Source organism: Danio aesculapii, chromosome 13 (assembly GCF_903798145.1).
Source record: "Danio aesculapii chromosome 13, fDanAes4.1, whole genome shotgun sequence".
In the NCBI taxonomy this organism is placed as follows: domain Eukaryota; kingdom Metazoa; phylum Chordata; class Actinopteri; order Cypriniformes; family Danionidae; genus Danio; species Danio aesculapii.
In genome coordinates, this window is record NC_079447.1 from 16553954 (window position 1) to 16571010 (window position 17057).

General features: G+C 34.9%; 1 protein-coding gene across 1 annotated transcript; it reads left to right on the top strand.

The window, feature by feature from the left end:
- Positions 1-198: 198 nt before the first annotated feature.
- On the top strand, positions 199-16500 carry pygl (phosphorylase, glycogen, liver). Its single transcript, XM_056470985.1, has 20 exons — positions 199-465; positions 1951-2052; positions 2131-2209; positions 2299-2402; positions 3496-3630; positions 3720-3831; positions 4801-4883; positions 5070-5207; positions 5361-5453; positions 7105-7251; positions 7586-7749; positions 10033-10147; positions 10230-10331; positions 10487-10634; positions 10813-10871; positions 14036-14177; positions 14268-14475; positions 14571-14705; positions 14794-14860; positions 16160-16500. The coding sequence occupies exons 1-20, from the start codon at positions 223-225 to the stop codon at positions 16346-16348; spliced, it is 2565 nt and encodes an 854-aa protein (XP_056326960.1). The 5' UTR covers positions 199-222; the 3' UTR covers positions 16349-16500.
- The last annotated feature ends 557 nt before the right edge of the window (positions 16501-17057 follow it).

The window sequence follows — 17057 nt, forward strand, 5'->3', positions numbered from 1 at the left end:
ATGTTTTTAGATTTTTTTTTCTGAGAACATTTTAATTTGAGGCTGAGCTATCCCTTTAAGAGGTCTGGATAAAAGTGTGGACTTCGCGTCGTGTACGATAGTTAGAAAAGTTCAGCAAGTCCAATTAGAGACAGAGAATGTTTGTCCCTCCCTTCGTTCCTCCTATAAATATAAGTGTTTTGGGGGGCCGGTCGCCTCTTTGTGTGTCTGCTGCTGTTCAGGATGGCGACTCCTCTCACAGACCAGGAGAAGCGCAAGCAGATCAGCATCAGGGGGATCGTCGGTGTGGAGAATGTGGCCGAGCTAAAGAAAGGCTTCAACCGGCACCTGCACTTCACGCTCGTCAAGGACCGGAACGTCGCGACGCCGCGGGATTATTATTTCGCGCTGTCGCACACGGTGCGCGATCACCTGGTGGGCCGCTGGATCCGCACACAGCAGTTCTGCTATGAAGCTGACCCGAAGGTGAGCACAGAGTAGTCAGTCACTTATGCAGTAGATATTTACTTTTTATCATTTTATAACCGTGTCCTTTAAATGAACTTGAACCCTTCTAAAGCCTTTTTGTTGATTTATTTTCGTTTGGGTTTTTTGTTACTGTTAATTATAATAACACACAAACACACACAATATGCACATACACTTCCAATATTCACATATATTGTATTGTTGCAGTCATTTATTTACATTAAAACTGTTGTTGTGGCATATCACTTGAAGCACCGTTGTAGTTTTTGTGCGTTTTGTCTACCTGTTACAACTTACCCCAGTATGTGCTAAACCTACCCCAGTCGTGGGGTAGGTTGTAACAAATGACCACTTTGTATTTGTCATCATCTCACAGAGGCAGTGATTATGGTTTAAGAATTTTTAATTGACTATTGAATTGTTGGGTACTTTGCCTAAAAGTTTCAGTCATGTAGCTAAAAACAATTGGTAGTTTTAGGTGCTAAAGAAAAATTGTTGCATTCATCCCCAGTCTCCTCTAACCGGTTGTATTTAAATAGTGAGACTGGTTACTAAATGTATATTGTGATTTCCAGCACTGGAGAAGTTATGAAAATTGATGCAATATTAATAATGTTAATGTATATTTTACTAATTGAGCTTTTAAAAGAAAAAAAATCTTCATTAAAAAAACCATCATACATTATAGACAGATTTTATGAATGCAAACAAAAAAAGTTTCCAGTTGTTTGTAATCAATTAAGTTATGAGTATCTTGGATATATCCGAATATGTACATTTTATTTGATTTATTTTGTTATTTCTGTCCCAGAAAGGTTTTAAAATTTGTGAAATTTAAAATAGTTTTACACTAAATGAAACCACTATAAAATGAAAAGCCATCATGCACGACAAGTACTATGGATGCAAAATAAGTTCCTTTCTGTGATCAATAACAAGTCATGAGAATCTGAAAATATTAAGGAAATGTGAAGTTTATTTAAACATTTATTTTAGAGGGTTTTCTATGATTCATTTTTGACAGATTTATTTATTTTTTTCAATCCTGGAAAAGTTTAAATGCAAAAACTAACAAAATAATAAAACTCTTGCTTAATAAACGATATAGTAATGTTTTCAATAAAAAAATTTGGACATTTTGTCAATTTAAAATAAAGTTGTCAATTAGAGCCTTTTTTTGCTTAAAATAAAAAAGTTGTCATGTTAATATGAAGTTTTAAACCGTTTAATACCAATGTTTTAATTTGAGAAAAGAAAAACAAATCACAACAATTGATTTGACTTATTTTACTATATTTTTTACTCTGACCAATTGTCAAAAATTCTCAAAATGATAATTTTTTTTTTTAAATAAATGATTAAATTTAGGAAGCACAGTGCCATTTAATTAAACAAAATGTACACAATATACAATGCACAGTTCTGGAACACTCCATTTCTCATTAGACAATTGTTTTTTCCCTCATCCTCTGTGTGGTTTAGCGTGTTTATTACCTCTCACTGGAGTTCTACATGGGTCGAACGCTCCAGAACACCATGATCAATCTGGGTCTGCAGAACGCCTGTGATGAGGCCATCTATCAGGTCAGAGAGCACAAAAACACTCATCTGTCTGTCTTTGTGTTTGCCTATCAGTCTGTAATCCTCTTGTTCTCCTTCCAGCTGGGCTTGGACATGGAGGATCTGGAGGAGATGGAAGAGGATGCTGGATTAGGAAATGGAGGCCTGGGCAGATTAGCAGGTCTCGGATTCTTTCTCTCTGAAATACACTGAACAAATAATATCATGATACAAGTTATATTGAAATGTATTTGTGTGTGTGATGCACAGCATGTTTTCTGGACTCAATGGCGACTCTGGGTCTGGCTGCGTATGGATATGGGATACGATATGAATATGGAATATTCAACCAGAAGATTAAAGATGGCTGGCAGGTGAATAAGATGGCTGACCAAATTAGCCAGATTTCCTGAATATTTGTAAATTGTGATGATCTGCTACTGTTATCTAGAGTAATTCTCAACCATTATCCACATATATATTTTAAGGATACACAAAAAAGAGAAGAAATATATTTAAATTGTTTTAGTTACATATGCTTAAATTATTATTTAATTATTATTAGTTAAATTTATATTCCAAAATGCAAAAAAAAATTGCTTTAATGTATTGATAGAGATTTTAAAATATATTAGCACATACAGTTGAATTATTAGTCCCCCTGTATATATTAATTATTGATATTAATATTATTATTATTATTATTATAAGTTATTTATAGATTTTTGAGTTACATTGAGTTTTACGCAATTCATATTGCATTCTCATATATGTGACCTTGTTTGCAGTGTCTGCATAAAAATCAATGCATGTGGGCCAGGAGTCCATTGCGTTTGTGGTCAGTGGCCTGGTGCATGTGAGCTCGTCACACAGCTGATAATACTGGACCAATGGGGATCTTGTGCCAGCAGTTGTAGCTTGATAAGAAAAAGCGGCTCAATTTATTTGCAGAAGCACCATGATAATGCTCTGTTTGTGCAGCAGAAAGGCTAATTTTATAAATACACACACTTGAACTTTCACCTGCCCCAGATTTGAGTACAGTGTTCTCGAATGGCCTGTTTTGTCTTATGAATTAAGAACTCAATAGGCATTTATGACCACTGTTTAGTCATATCACACAGTAAATTGAATCTTTTACCATGCAATTTTAATTGCGATTGTCGGCACTCTGACCACTAGGCTACATCATTATTGTTATAGCATTGGTCTTAACTCTGCTGTTGTTTTACGTTCAGAATGATTTTCTGAATCATGTTTTTATTATTATACTTATCGTGCTTTGTGTGAACGGCCTTTTACAACAGTCAAAATTCTAATCAAAACAAGACAGAAGTCTTTCAATGAGATGTGTAAGTTAGTCCTGCACACAGGAGCTTTCTAAAACCTGACAAATGTCATGGAAAAACTAAATCGGAACAGTATCTTTAGGCCTGGTAAATAACTAACAGTGTAAGTGTCTGTTAGGTCGAAGAGGCGGATGACTGGTTGAGGTATGGTAACCCATGGGAAAAGGCCCGTCCTGAGTTCATGCTGCCGGTGCATTTCTATGGTTGTGTGGAAGAAGAGGAGGGCAAGGAGCCAAAATGGGTCAACACACAGGTATCAGTGCGGTTGTACAAACAAATACACACTCACTAGATTCCATCATGTTACTCTGTTCAGGTTTGTAATGCGTGTTTGCTGTGTAGGTGGTTCTGGCCATGCCATATGACACGCCAATCCCAGGCTACATGAACAATACAGTGAACACCATGCGCCTGTGGTCTGCACGCGCACCCAATGACTTCAACCTCAAAGACTGTGAGTCTTTTTTTACTCAAACGGTTACAATTGTTTTTTTTTTATTCATGCTTATGGCAGATGTTGTTATTCATTGTGTCCAGCAGGATTTCAGTAAATTTGATTTGATGTCCTTAATGCACTGAAAAAAAAGATTTAATTTTAAAATATATTTTTCAAATTATAGATAAAATTAGCGATATAAAAATGTCTGGAGTAGATTTTACAAGAAAATACAGTCTTCAATATAGTTTAATTCAATGTTACTTAATATTTTAATTATTGATTGAATATAGTGTAGAATTATTTATAAATTATAATTATTTGTGAAAATGGTTTATTTTTTAATTTTAAAATGTAAGTATTTTTTGACATTTTAGTATGTCTGTGTAGTTTTAATTATTTAGGTAGCATAGGGCAGAGTTACAAAAAATAGACAATACATGTCACAGCACAAACATACACAAAAATAGTATAAACCATAATCAATTGCTAAAACATGCACTGTTCTAAATTGACAGTCTTTAAAATATATTTTTTAAATATAGCAATAGTTGATACAAATTTCATATGAAGTATATCTTGAAGCTCATTCCATGAAGCAAATGCGTTCGATTTAATTAATTTCTGTTTAATATTGTAATATTCTTTTAATATTTTGTGTGTTTGGTTTAAAATAAAATGAATAAAATGTTTCAAATATTGCAATAACTAAAATATAATGATTTAAAAAATATTAAAACAAATTTATAATTTTAGTATTGTTTGATTTACAGTAACAACAATAATTTAATTTTAGGTTTTAATAACTATTTATCAAGATATAATAAAATAAAAATAGTATATAAAATTAGATTGGAATAGTGTTTGAGCTGCATGCATGGATGAAATCAAGCCCTATTTAAATTTTATTTATTTATTTTCTGATTTTAATTATTCCAGAAAAATTAGTTGTTGCTTGTTTATACAAAATGATTTATTTATTTGCAGTTAACGTGGGTGATTACATTCAGGCAGTTTTGGACCGTAACTTGGCAGAAAACATTTCGCGTGTGCTTTATCCAAATGACAATGTAAGTTACAGTACATATTTTTTGTTTTGCCTTGAAGGTTTATATGGCTTTTATGTAATTAAACTGCATGAATCTCCATTAGTTATTGTGGGCTTGAAGATTTCAATTATCCAGTTGACTTTAACCTTGAACGTACTCTATTGCATCTATTTGTAGTTTTTTGACTCCTCTTTCTGTGATTTGTAGTTTTTTGAGGGAAAGGAGCTGCGTTTGAAGCAGGAATATTTTGTGGTGGCAGCGACTTTACAAGATGTGATTCGACGCTTCAAGACCTCGAAGAGAAACTCCTCTGGACCGTTGTCATTTGACAGCTTCCCTGATAAGGTCTGACTTTAATGCACATTCTCTGGCCTCAATGCAACTATTTGACATTTCAAAGCATGTATTTAATTCTACATGCAGTTCTTACCCACGCCAGTCACTACATTAGTGCTCTGCATAATGTGATGCTCTAAAGGTTTGTGTTTTGTGTGTTAGGTTGCCATCCAGCTGAATGACACTCATCCTGCTATGGCCATCCCTGAGTTGATGCGGATATTTGTGGACATTGAGAAGCTTGACTGGGACACAGTAAGATTTATAAATAATTCATGAAACACTCATTTATATATTCCTGTGCCAACAAATAATAGGACAATGATGCAACATGCATACAGATCTGTTCAGTGTGCATATGAAATGTTCAAATTTATCTTAAAAATGCTCACAAAAAAGGAAAAAGATCCAGAAGTGAGTATCATTATTAATGTAATCTAAAACTTTTATTAAACTAATGGAAATGTTTTCATTAATAGAAATGTAGTCATTTTTATTATAAACAATTCATTAATTCATCAATTTAATAAACATATATTAATTTCTCTTTACAGTTACTGTTAAAAGATTAAATAAATCAATGTACTGCTGTTATTGTAAACTAAACCTAAAATCTGTGTAAATGATTAAGTGAAGTTTCACAAACTAATTTCAAGAGGAGCATGTGAAAGATTGACCGTGGCAATCATTAATAAACCAATCAGATTCCAAACTCACAATAAATAGCCCATCTCGCCTTATTCCCATATCATCATTTTTGAAGAACCCCCCCCCCCCCCCCCCCCCATCCACCCCATCTCCCCCTTTCCTCCTTTACCAGGCGGAGCTCTCGAGAACTACCTGATCTCGGACGCCCTTACATGCTCATTGACCCTGGCTCAATTATCTCCAAGCTCAGAGTTCTCTCCCAGGACAGCTCTCCAAACCTGCTATTAATATCAAGCAACATCTAAGTGTGAACTCTAGAATGGTTTCACATTATTGTAATTATTGTAATTAATGCTTGAAAGCAAATTCTTTTTAAATGTCTTGGTAAAAACAACAACTTTTTCCTCACCATTGAGCACAATATAATTTTTAGGAACATTGAAAGTATTTTAGAACTGTAAACATGTCAGGCTTATTAATTAATAAATCATTGAGTTCATTTAATTGACTGTTTCAAAATAAGATTCAGATTTCTTTACATCTTGAAAATGCATCTTTGGATCCCTTGCTTTTCTTTGGACATAAACTAAAGCCTCTAAACTGTTCAGGTCCATAGCAGGCCTAAATGCGATAACAGAATTTTTGCTGTTTTTTTTTTTCTTTTTTTTATTTAAACCTTGACTTTTCCAAACCATGGTAAACCTTGAAACCGGTTATCACTCCTTGCCTAATGGCAGCTAGCTGAAATAAAATTTCAGTAAGCTGATCAAAAATCTTACATTAATAAAAAGCTGAAAAGATTATAAGTTAGAGATTTAATACATAAATGACAAAAGCACATGAATCAAATATTAAAATTAATGTAAAATAGTACAAAGAACTACAATTACTTATTTTCAAACTCAGCAGCCTCTCAGCACAAGTCAAATTGAAATATTTTGGTTGTAAAAACACGCCTTCGGTTACCAAACCTTGCAAATTGGTCAAGCAATGAGTAACCATAATAACAAACAAACAATTTACTGACAAAGTTTGCAAAGCAAAACTGAACCCAAAAAAAGCACCATAAAAAGCAGTTGCCTGTTATCTTACTAAGCAATTTATTTTATTTACTATTTATTTTTTACTAACTTTATTTATGCATAAAATAAGTACCGTATCGGTATAAATGAATCTTTTATTTAATGATGCAGATTTGTAACAGTTTGTTAACTTTGAAGGCAACATGATTCCTCAAAATAAGTTGCTCTGTGTCTAGGCCTGGGATATCACAAAGCGAACGTTTGCCTACACAAACCACACAGTTCTGCCAGAGGCTCTGGAACGCTGGCCAGTTGACCTGATGGAGAAACTTTTACCGCGACACCTGCAGATCATATACAAGATCAACCTAATACACCTGAATGTGAGTGCACTTGTCCAACTGAAGACAGCTCTAATGTTCCCAGTGTCCACTTTAGTTTTACAGTAGTGCAGGTTTTTTCTTTTCTTAAATAATAGCCATGTCAATAATTGATTTTTAATCGTTTCACTTTTCAAGTGCCTCAAGCTTCTGTTGTTTGAATCACTTTTCCAAAGAGCACCCCTTAATTAGCCATATTTAACAGGTTTAGTTTACTTTGACCCCAAAGTGTACATAAATCCACATCCTGGATCCACATCTATTGTGTGTGTGTGTGTGTGTGTGTGTGTGTGTTGCCTGTGTGTTTGAATGTGTATTTTCTTGTCTGTGTGTGTAGCATATAGCATCTCTGTTTCCAGAGGATATGGACCGAATCCGCAGGATGTCTCTGATCGAGGAGGGAGGAGGGAAGCGGGTGAACATGGCCCATCTCTGCATTGTGGGCTCACACAAAGTCAATGGAGTAGCAAAGATTCACTCTGACATCATCAAGAGAGACGTGTAAGACTCATTCTCATAATAATATTTCACTGATGATTACTTTCTTAAGGCAAGACACAGCAGGTAAAATACTTGTGCAGTGCCTTATTTTTAAAGTTACGCGAAAGCATTTTATTTAATCTGGAGAGACTTTAAAAGAAAAATGTCTAAATGTGAATCCTTAATTTTAGAATTTTTATTAAAAGCAAATCTTAAACTTTAGATTTATCTTGTACTATGTATTGTTGTTGATGTCTTTTTTATTGTTATGAACTTATGTATTATAGAAATGTATCGCTTTGCAATGAAACAGCCATTGACATGGCAATAAACTCTATAACTAACTAAAAAAACTAATAATTATCACCAGCTGATTGATTGCATTTAGAATTTGCAATTTTTCCACTGCAAATGATGTAAAATGTTACGTAACTTTAAATATGCAAGTTATGTCATATTTAATGAAATTTGCACACATTTCTTCCATGACATTGGATGAAGTCAGGATTAAATTTAATTTTGACACTTAAGAGAAAATTACAGGGGGGGTTTGGGCGGGAATGACTCCGCTAATTAACCATTGATCCCCCTGAAGGATGTCAAAACAAAATAGTGAGAAATAGCTTGCTTTGATCTGTATCTTAATTATATTAATAATTAAAATAATAGATATTATAAATATACATTTGACCACCCCTTTAACGGTTCATACCATTGTGAATACATGACTGCAACAATCATCTTATGCGGAAAAATATTCATTCAACAATCTGAAATTGTCCGATCTAGAGCACCGATAGATATCTTAAGAGTACACAAGACACTTTTCTTGTAAAATCATTTGTTTCTACTTGTAGCCTAAATATAAATTAATTTAGATTAATAATCTGTATAGTTTGACCTACAGTAACCTCTGAATTCGAGGATACTCTAGGTCAGAATACACTAAATATCCCACAAAACACTGAAAACTAGAATACGTTTTATTAATAAATTAGATGTAATTTAAATGAGCAATATCACATGAGTAGCAGTGCGTTGTGGCTGTATATCGGCACTGGTGGGAGGCATGCGTGACTATATACAGCCACATAGCACTGCTACGAGTGTGATTATTGTGTTTATACAACAGTTTGACGGCATAATCGTGTGTATAAAAAAAAGAAAAAATCAAACACAGTCTAAACTCTTTTGTATTAGGAACTACTTCCACCATTCGTTCACATCTGCAGCTGATGTCAGAACAGCAGAAGCTGTTACTAATTCACCAACGTCACTTTAGAGCTAGTGTTTGAATGATTCTCTAGCGTAATGTTTAAAGTGATGACAAAACAGGCGATTTTGCTCACATTTTAAAATTATAAGGCTGAGCGGCAGTCTACAGAGATATCTCCCTAACGTTACAATATTACAGTCTATTACAGTTTACATTATTTCTCTGTTGCTATCAGGATATCACAATAATTAACCCTGAGAAAAAGCAGCGCAATCTCTACCAGATTGCTCTTGTGTTTGCAATTTAAAGACTTTTTCAAAAATGCGGGCATTGTTCTTTCTCTCTGCCAACACAACACACATTCCTGATATGTGAGTCCCATCTCACACTCAACACACTATAATTATATGGTATAAATACAGCACTACAACATACAAAAGTGAGAGACCTGTTTAATAATGATTTGATCAGCTGTAGTTTGAAATTAAGCTGTTTTTCGTCTCTAAGGGCTTATTATGCAATCTCTGTCGCTTTTTGGCCTACTCCGGTCTACTTTGGTCTACTCCGGGTTGGCAGGCTAATGGCCGCCGACACACTGTCTCTCAGAAATTATAAATATTTTAAAATAGACACTATCCTTATAAATAAACTGCATAGTTGCAATCTAAACAACTACATTCTCGACTAAAAAAAGCCTCAAAAGTACATTGTTGCCCAACAGCTCCAATATCTGTCAAACTGTAGAGTGTTCTGTGCTTGTTGCTGTATGTGGGCGGAGTAATACACAGGGGTGAAGGGTGAAGAGGCGGTACAAGTGCGGTTGCTGGCAGAATATTGCACGGCTATCAACCAATCAGATTCAAGAACCAGACAGAACTGTTGTATAAATAAAAGCATTAATTTGATTCACTCAGGCGTTTATTACACAAACTAACATTACTGAAAAAGTTGACGCCTTTGAAGTTTGGATGATTTTTTTCCTATAAACTGAAGACGCATTTAAAAAAAGCCCAAAATCTCAATATTGACAGGTAGATGTAAACACGTTGGTTTTATCGCTAACAGTGAACTGAACTATAATCCTTTAGGTTCCAGGATTTCAGTGAGCTGGAACCGGAGAAATTTCAGAATAAAACTAATGGCATCACACCACGACGCTGGCTGCTTCTCTGTAACCCAGGACTTGCTGATCTGATCGCAGAGGTCCAGACACACTCGCACACATGCATACTTTTTTTCTTTTTATAACAGATTTCTTTCAGCATTTTTGTGTGTTTGTTTGTAGGCCATCGGTGAGGAATATGTGAAAGATCTGACTCAGCTGCAGAAGCTGAATGATCTGGTTGATGACGAAGCCTTCATCCGAGATGTAGCCAAAGTCAAACAGGTTAGAAATTACATTTACAAATGGCTAATCCTAAAAAAAAATGTATTAGCAAAATATGCATGTTAATACCTTTTTAATTGGTATACATTTTTTCAAGTAATTTTTTTCAAAGAAGTTCATTCATTTTGCATTTGTTAATTTCTTTGTGTGAACAGGACAACAAGTTGAAGTTTGCGCATTATTTAGAGAAAATCTACAAGGTGGACATAAATCCTGCCTCCATGTTTGATGTCCATGTGAAAAGAATCCACGAATACAAACGGCAGCTGCTCAACTGCCTCCACGTCATCACCATGTACAACCGTATGTATGCTACACACAAAAAAAATACACATTTGCTTATCTTTTTATCCTGAAATATGTTTCATTTTTGTTTTTTTGTTTTTTTTGTTTTATTTTTTTCCCAATTGGAGAAGTTTCAGATCATTTTTTTTCTTTCAAACACAAAGTAATATATGATAAAATTAACTTTGACACTCAGGAATCAAGAGCCACCCTACTAAACCATTTATACCTCGGACTGTGATCATTGGAGGCAAGGTAAAACAAACACACCCACATGCACTTATTTGCAATATATGGATATTGTTAAATAAGTTTGATGTTTTGCTTAATAGATATGGGTGGAATATCAAGATTGCTCAATATATCAATATATATGTTTAATAAACAATGGGATATGTGTGAGACAAAACTGTAGATCAATTCACAATAGTTTGATATCAGTGAATCTATAAATTAGCTGAGGACACAGAGTAAGCTGTTGTGTTTAAAGTACATAATCAATTTTAACCCAAGCATGAGTCATGCTGTAAGTTAATGGATTTAAAATTGCTAATAAGACATAGTTAATATATAATTTAAAGCAGTTTGAGAGGGGTCGGGATGCAGACCTGGTGCAGTTGCAATCTGAGCTGCATGCTATGCTTTTTTTAATGCACCCACCCACCACTCACAGTGACGTCACTAGCTCCATTGAGTACATTGTGTATGACATTGCAAGTCTGAGACATTGCATCCAGACACTATTGAGCAGTTTGCCTTTGACCGATTGGCTACTTATTTGAGGTTTTTGAGAACACTAAATACCCCCCGAACAGTATGTAACTTACATTATTTTGGTTTGTAGATTGTAATGTTACAAGGGTAGAATTTCATATGATTTTAACCCTATTTCACACAATGTGTAGCAATTTCTTAGCTTTTAATATGAATATAGTTTCATTGGACAACATTGAACAGGATTTGACTGACAGGAAAGAAAGATTTTTTTTCCCTATCCAAATATTAAAACAGAAATACAATGATTTATACTAGTGTTTCTCAACCACGTTCCTGGAGGATCATCAACACTGCATGTTTTGGGAGTCTCCTTTGTCTCCTTTCTGTCTCTGCTAATAATCTAAATCAGGTTTGTTTGGTTAAGGAGACATGAAAAAATATGCAAAGCTGGTGATCTCCCAGAAACTCGGTTGAAACACTGATTTATATTATGGTTTGTTGAAATTCTTGATTCCGATTGGTTGAAAAGTGTGCAATAAAGTGCACAGGTAGTTCCAGTCACTTTTGATCACACTTCAAAATAAATGCGCTACTTTTAAACATTAGTAGCAAATCAGTAACAGTTGACCTTCATGTGTTATCTCGAGGACACTGACGTGTGCTTTACCAGAGAGGTGATGACAATCAACCAACTTGCAAATATGCTTAATATTTGCAAAAAGATAGCATGTTACTATGAGCTATTAGATATGCCAGTGTAATTTAAATGAATACGTACAATTTCTGGCACGCAGTCTTTGACTATGCCTGTGGTGGTGACTGCTTTAAAGCAAATTCTTATCTGACAAAAATGGTTAAATATTGCTTTGCCAAGAGCATTACTAGTTTTAAAGGACCTGTGAAGTGCTTTGAAATGTGCATTTTTTTTTTTATTCAATGTTTGACAATCTTAACTGAAACAAAGAGTGGACGGGGTATCTAGTAACCCCTTCCTGTTTTACAAAAACTGCCACTAGCATTTTGTTTTCCAGTGAGATTGGTTGAGCTCAAGCACATCCAATGAAAAGCAAATGAGAAGCGTCTTGAAGGGGGCGGGGCATGTCAGATACTAGAGAGCATTTGATTGGTCAATTTGATGAGAAACTGATCGAATTGTTGATCTATTTAGGCCATACCTGTCAAAACTCCCGTTTTTCCCGGGATTCTCCCGTATTTTACAGTTCTATCCCGCCATCATCCCATAAAGATATTTTCCCGTATTTCTCCCGTATGTTCAGTCTTTCTCTGAAGGGTGTCAAATAAACATTAAAGAGCCGAGCCTCCCTATACGCAACCCATATTGCCAAACCACCAGGGGGCACCCCTTACACCTAAATGTGAGTCTGTTCTGTGCTTTCGCTTTTAGGCTTGGAGACACTTTGAAATAAATATAGAAACGGCGGGATTCCCTTTCCTTTTCATAACAGGTGCCGTCTCCCCTTCATATGCAATCCTCAAAACAGTCATATAGCGGTGCATGACTGGCAGCTGATGCGCTTCATAGTGATAAATAGACGCTGTTTCCCCAAACGGATTCTGTACACGCAATTTGAAGCGGAGCGAAAGTCTCAATAGTATCTGGATGCAGCCCTTATGATGCAAGCTGAGATTGCATCACTCAGCGATGCAATGTCAGATACAATGCACTCAATGGAGCTAGTAACATCACTGTGAGGGGTAGGGTTAGGTGAACCCATTAAAAAGCATTGGATGCAGCACAGATTGCACTGCACCCGGTCTGCCTCCAGGTTTTTGGTGCGTGTTTGAACAGACATATACACATAATTAAAAATAATAATATGTAAAGATGTCGATCTTGGTGTTTTTTTTTTTTTTTTTTTTTTTTTTTTTTTTTTTTTTTTAGGAAAGCAAACAAATGCTGTTATTATAAAATTAGATGTGTGCATTTGTGAAGTGAAACCTGTTATTTAATGTAATCAAACAAAAAAAATCTAGATAAATAAGAGATTCATTCGTTGCTCTTTAATCAGAATGTGTAAGTTATACAGTGAAGAAACGGCTAATGAGATTTGATAGCTTGATTCTATTTCATTATAATAGAATTAATTTGAATAAGCTGAACTGTTTGCTAATGTATTTGCTGCTAATGTATACTATTTACTTTTCTTTTGTAAATATTAATAATAGAACATATTAATGACCATTAACTGTCTATTTACAAAGAAACCGCTCCAAATGAACATACAGTATTTAGTAGTTTGGGGATTTTTTTAAAAAGGGGGGGGGGGGGGGAATCCCTTTTTATGTTGGGCATATCCCATATTTTCACATCCCAATGTTGACAGGTATGATTTAGGTGGTCTATTTTAAGTGACAAACTGCAAGCTCTGGAGATTTAAATTAGTTTTATCTTTTGAATGCAAATGTTTTCACTGTTTTGGAGCACACTAGCTTATAGATGTCATTAAGACGAACATACTGATACTAACATTAGAAAAAATAAAATAAAAAATTATTTCACGGGACCTTAAACTTGTCTATACCTTAGCAAATGACCATGGAATATGTGGAATAATCAATGCCTTCGGGTGTTATGCCAAGAAATGACCCCTGCCAAATAATGTTTTGGACATCTCACCCATCCCATTTCATAACTTTTAAACTGTAGTGGATGATTTCATACAGTATGTGTGTTCATGCAGGCTGCTCCTGGATACCACATGGCAAAGATGATCATTAAGCTGATCACTTCAGTCGCTGATGTGGTCAATAATGATCCTGTAATTGGACGTAAACTGAAGGTCATTTTTCTGGAGAACTACAGAGTGTCACTGGCAGAGAAAGGTAATGCCGATACTCTCAATTCTCTCAAAAACACTGAATATGGTCATTTTTAGTACAGAAATATCCTTATATCTGTGTTTTTATGTGCAGTGATTCCAGCTACAGACCTGTCAGAGCAAATCTCCACTGCGGGTACAGAGGCGTCTGGAACCGGAAACATGAAATTCATGCTGAATGGAGCGCTCACTATTGGCACAATGGATGGTGCCAATGTGGAAATGGCAGAAGAAGCCGGAGAGGAAAACCTCTTCATCTTTGGCATGAGGGTGGATGATGTGGCAGAGCTGGATAAAGAAGGGTAGAGAATCAGACAGGAAATGAATGCTGAGTACATGTCAGTCTTTTTGCTTGTGTGAAGACATTAATCATCTGTGTGTATGTATGTGCACGCAGCTATAATGCACTACAGTATTATGAGAATCTTCCGGAGCTGAAACGAGCCATTAATCAGATTAAAAGTGGCTATTTTTCACCGAAACAGCCTGAGATGTTCAGCGACATCATCAACATGCTGTTTCATCATGATCGGTAAAACAGATACACACACACGCATGGTTTCTTTTAAATTCCTACACACAGTAATACATTCTCTTATCTCTCTAAAACTTTCCTTCAGGTTTAAAGTTTTTGCTGATTATGAGTCTTATGTGAAGTGTCAAGACCGAGTCAGCGCTTTGTATAAGGTGAACAGTACATCACACACATTATATACGATCATATACATCAGACATTAATGATTGAAAGATTCAGCCTTAATTTAATTAGCATTAGTTTTGTAAATGCCTGTTTTGTGAAGCTTTATAACCTTTGCTAATCTTTAGTTTTAAATTAGTAGTCTGGAGTCTGTAAATCTGGGCAAAATGGTGGTTTTATCATAGTGATAATAATTTATATGATATAAATATCTAGAATATAAAGAAATAGTATATTCTGGATTTTTGTCTACGTTTTCACAAAATAATTTTCTATTAATTTGATTTTTTTCTATGAAATGTAATGCCTTTTTAAAAACATTTTGCTAATTAATTTAAGGATAGTTTTATTAATCAAAATGAAAAATTGATAAAAATCATAATTTACTAAGATAGACAGACTGACTGACTGATCTATAGACTGAACTAAAAGACAGACAGAATGATGGATGGAGGGATAAGACTGAATGATAGACTGAACTAAGAAAGACAGCACGATAGATAGATGGATAGATAATCAGACCGAACAATAGACAGAATGATAGACAGCACAATAGATAGATAGATGGACGGATAGACAGACAGAGAACGATGGATAGATATAGACGGAATGATAGACTGAACTTAGATGGATGGATAGATGGATAGACCGATAGATAATCAGACAGAATGATAGACAGCACGATAGATAGATGGACGGATAGACAGACAGAGAACGATGGATATAGACTGAATGATAGACGGAACTTGAATGGATAGAGAGACAGACAGACAGATAAATAATAGGACGGAACAACAGACAGAATGATAGACCGCACGATAGATAGATGGACAGATAGACAGACAGAGAACGATGGATATAGACTGAATGATAGACGGAACTTGGATGGATGGATAGACCGATAGATAATCAGACAGAACAATAGACAGAATGATAGACAGCACAATAGACAGATAGATGGATGGATAAACAGACAGAGAACGATGGATAGATATAGACGGAACTTAGATAAATAGACAGACAGACAGAATGATAGACAAGATGGATAGACAGAACGATAGATTTGATCATCTTTGGAACATAAATGAAAAAGTAATCAAATGTTAGAGATATGTCCTTCACCCTAAAGAGGATTCACCCAAAACTCTGATAATTGAATGGTAAATGATTCAATGGCTCACTCAATGACTTTATATTTCATTACTAGATTAATCAACATTTTTGTAGTCTCTTGAGCCAAATTATTCAGTGAGATATCAATAACTGTAAAGTTTGTTTGTGTTGGACAGGATCAGAGAGAGTGGACTCGGGTGGTGATCAAGAACATCGCTGCATCTGGAAAGTTCTCCAGCGACCGCACTATTACAGAGTACGCCACTGAGATCTGGGGTGTGGAGCCCACCGACCTGAAGATTCCCCCACCAGGCGAACCTCGTGAAGCACTGGAGGAAACCGCCCGATCCCTGCGCAAGACCTGAACACAAGATCATCAGAACACCTCTTAGATTAGTCATTATAACCCAAAATGAATTAAATCTCAGTATCAATATGTTTCAAATGTTCATGCAGTACTCTCTAAATAAATGGGTTCACCTGCAAAGAGCTCAAATAAATATGTATTGTCTTCAAATGTTTAAAGCAAGTCTGTTTTTTTATGTTTGAATTTATTTATATAGTATCAACCAATGTTGTGAAATATAAGAAATGTTATCAGACCTTCATAGAATAAAACAAAACACACAATTTCACTCAAACATATACTTTTTAAAAAAAATAACTTTCAAGTTATCTTTTTTTTCACCAATATCTGTATATAGTTGAAGAAATGACCCCTTCAAATGTGTAAAACCATAATAACACCATTTACATAAAAAAATAAAATGTCAGCCCTTTAATAAAAGAAAATAGCACAAGGGCAGGAAACGCCAGTAGTGGGATCTGTTCAAAAGAAACAAAAATATTAATGCATCTGGCTAATAAATAAATATTTGCTACCAATCAAACATTTGGGATAAGTAGTGGGAAATAAAATTGTTCTGCAATTCAATCATTTTTTTTAAAATTTAACCAACGTTTTTTTTTTCAACACCATATCAGCATCACTAAAGCTTTTTGTGAATTAATAAATATTAAAATTGCTTTAAACCATACATTTAACATTTGATCAAATGAATCTAAGCCCGATGA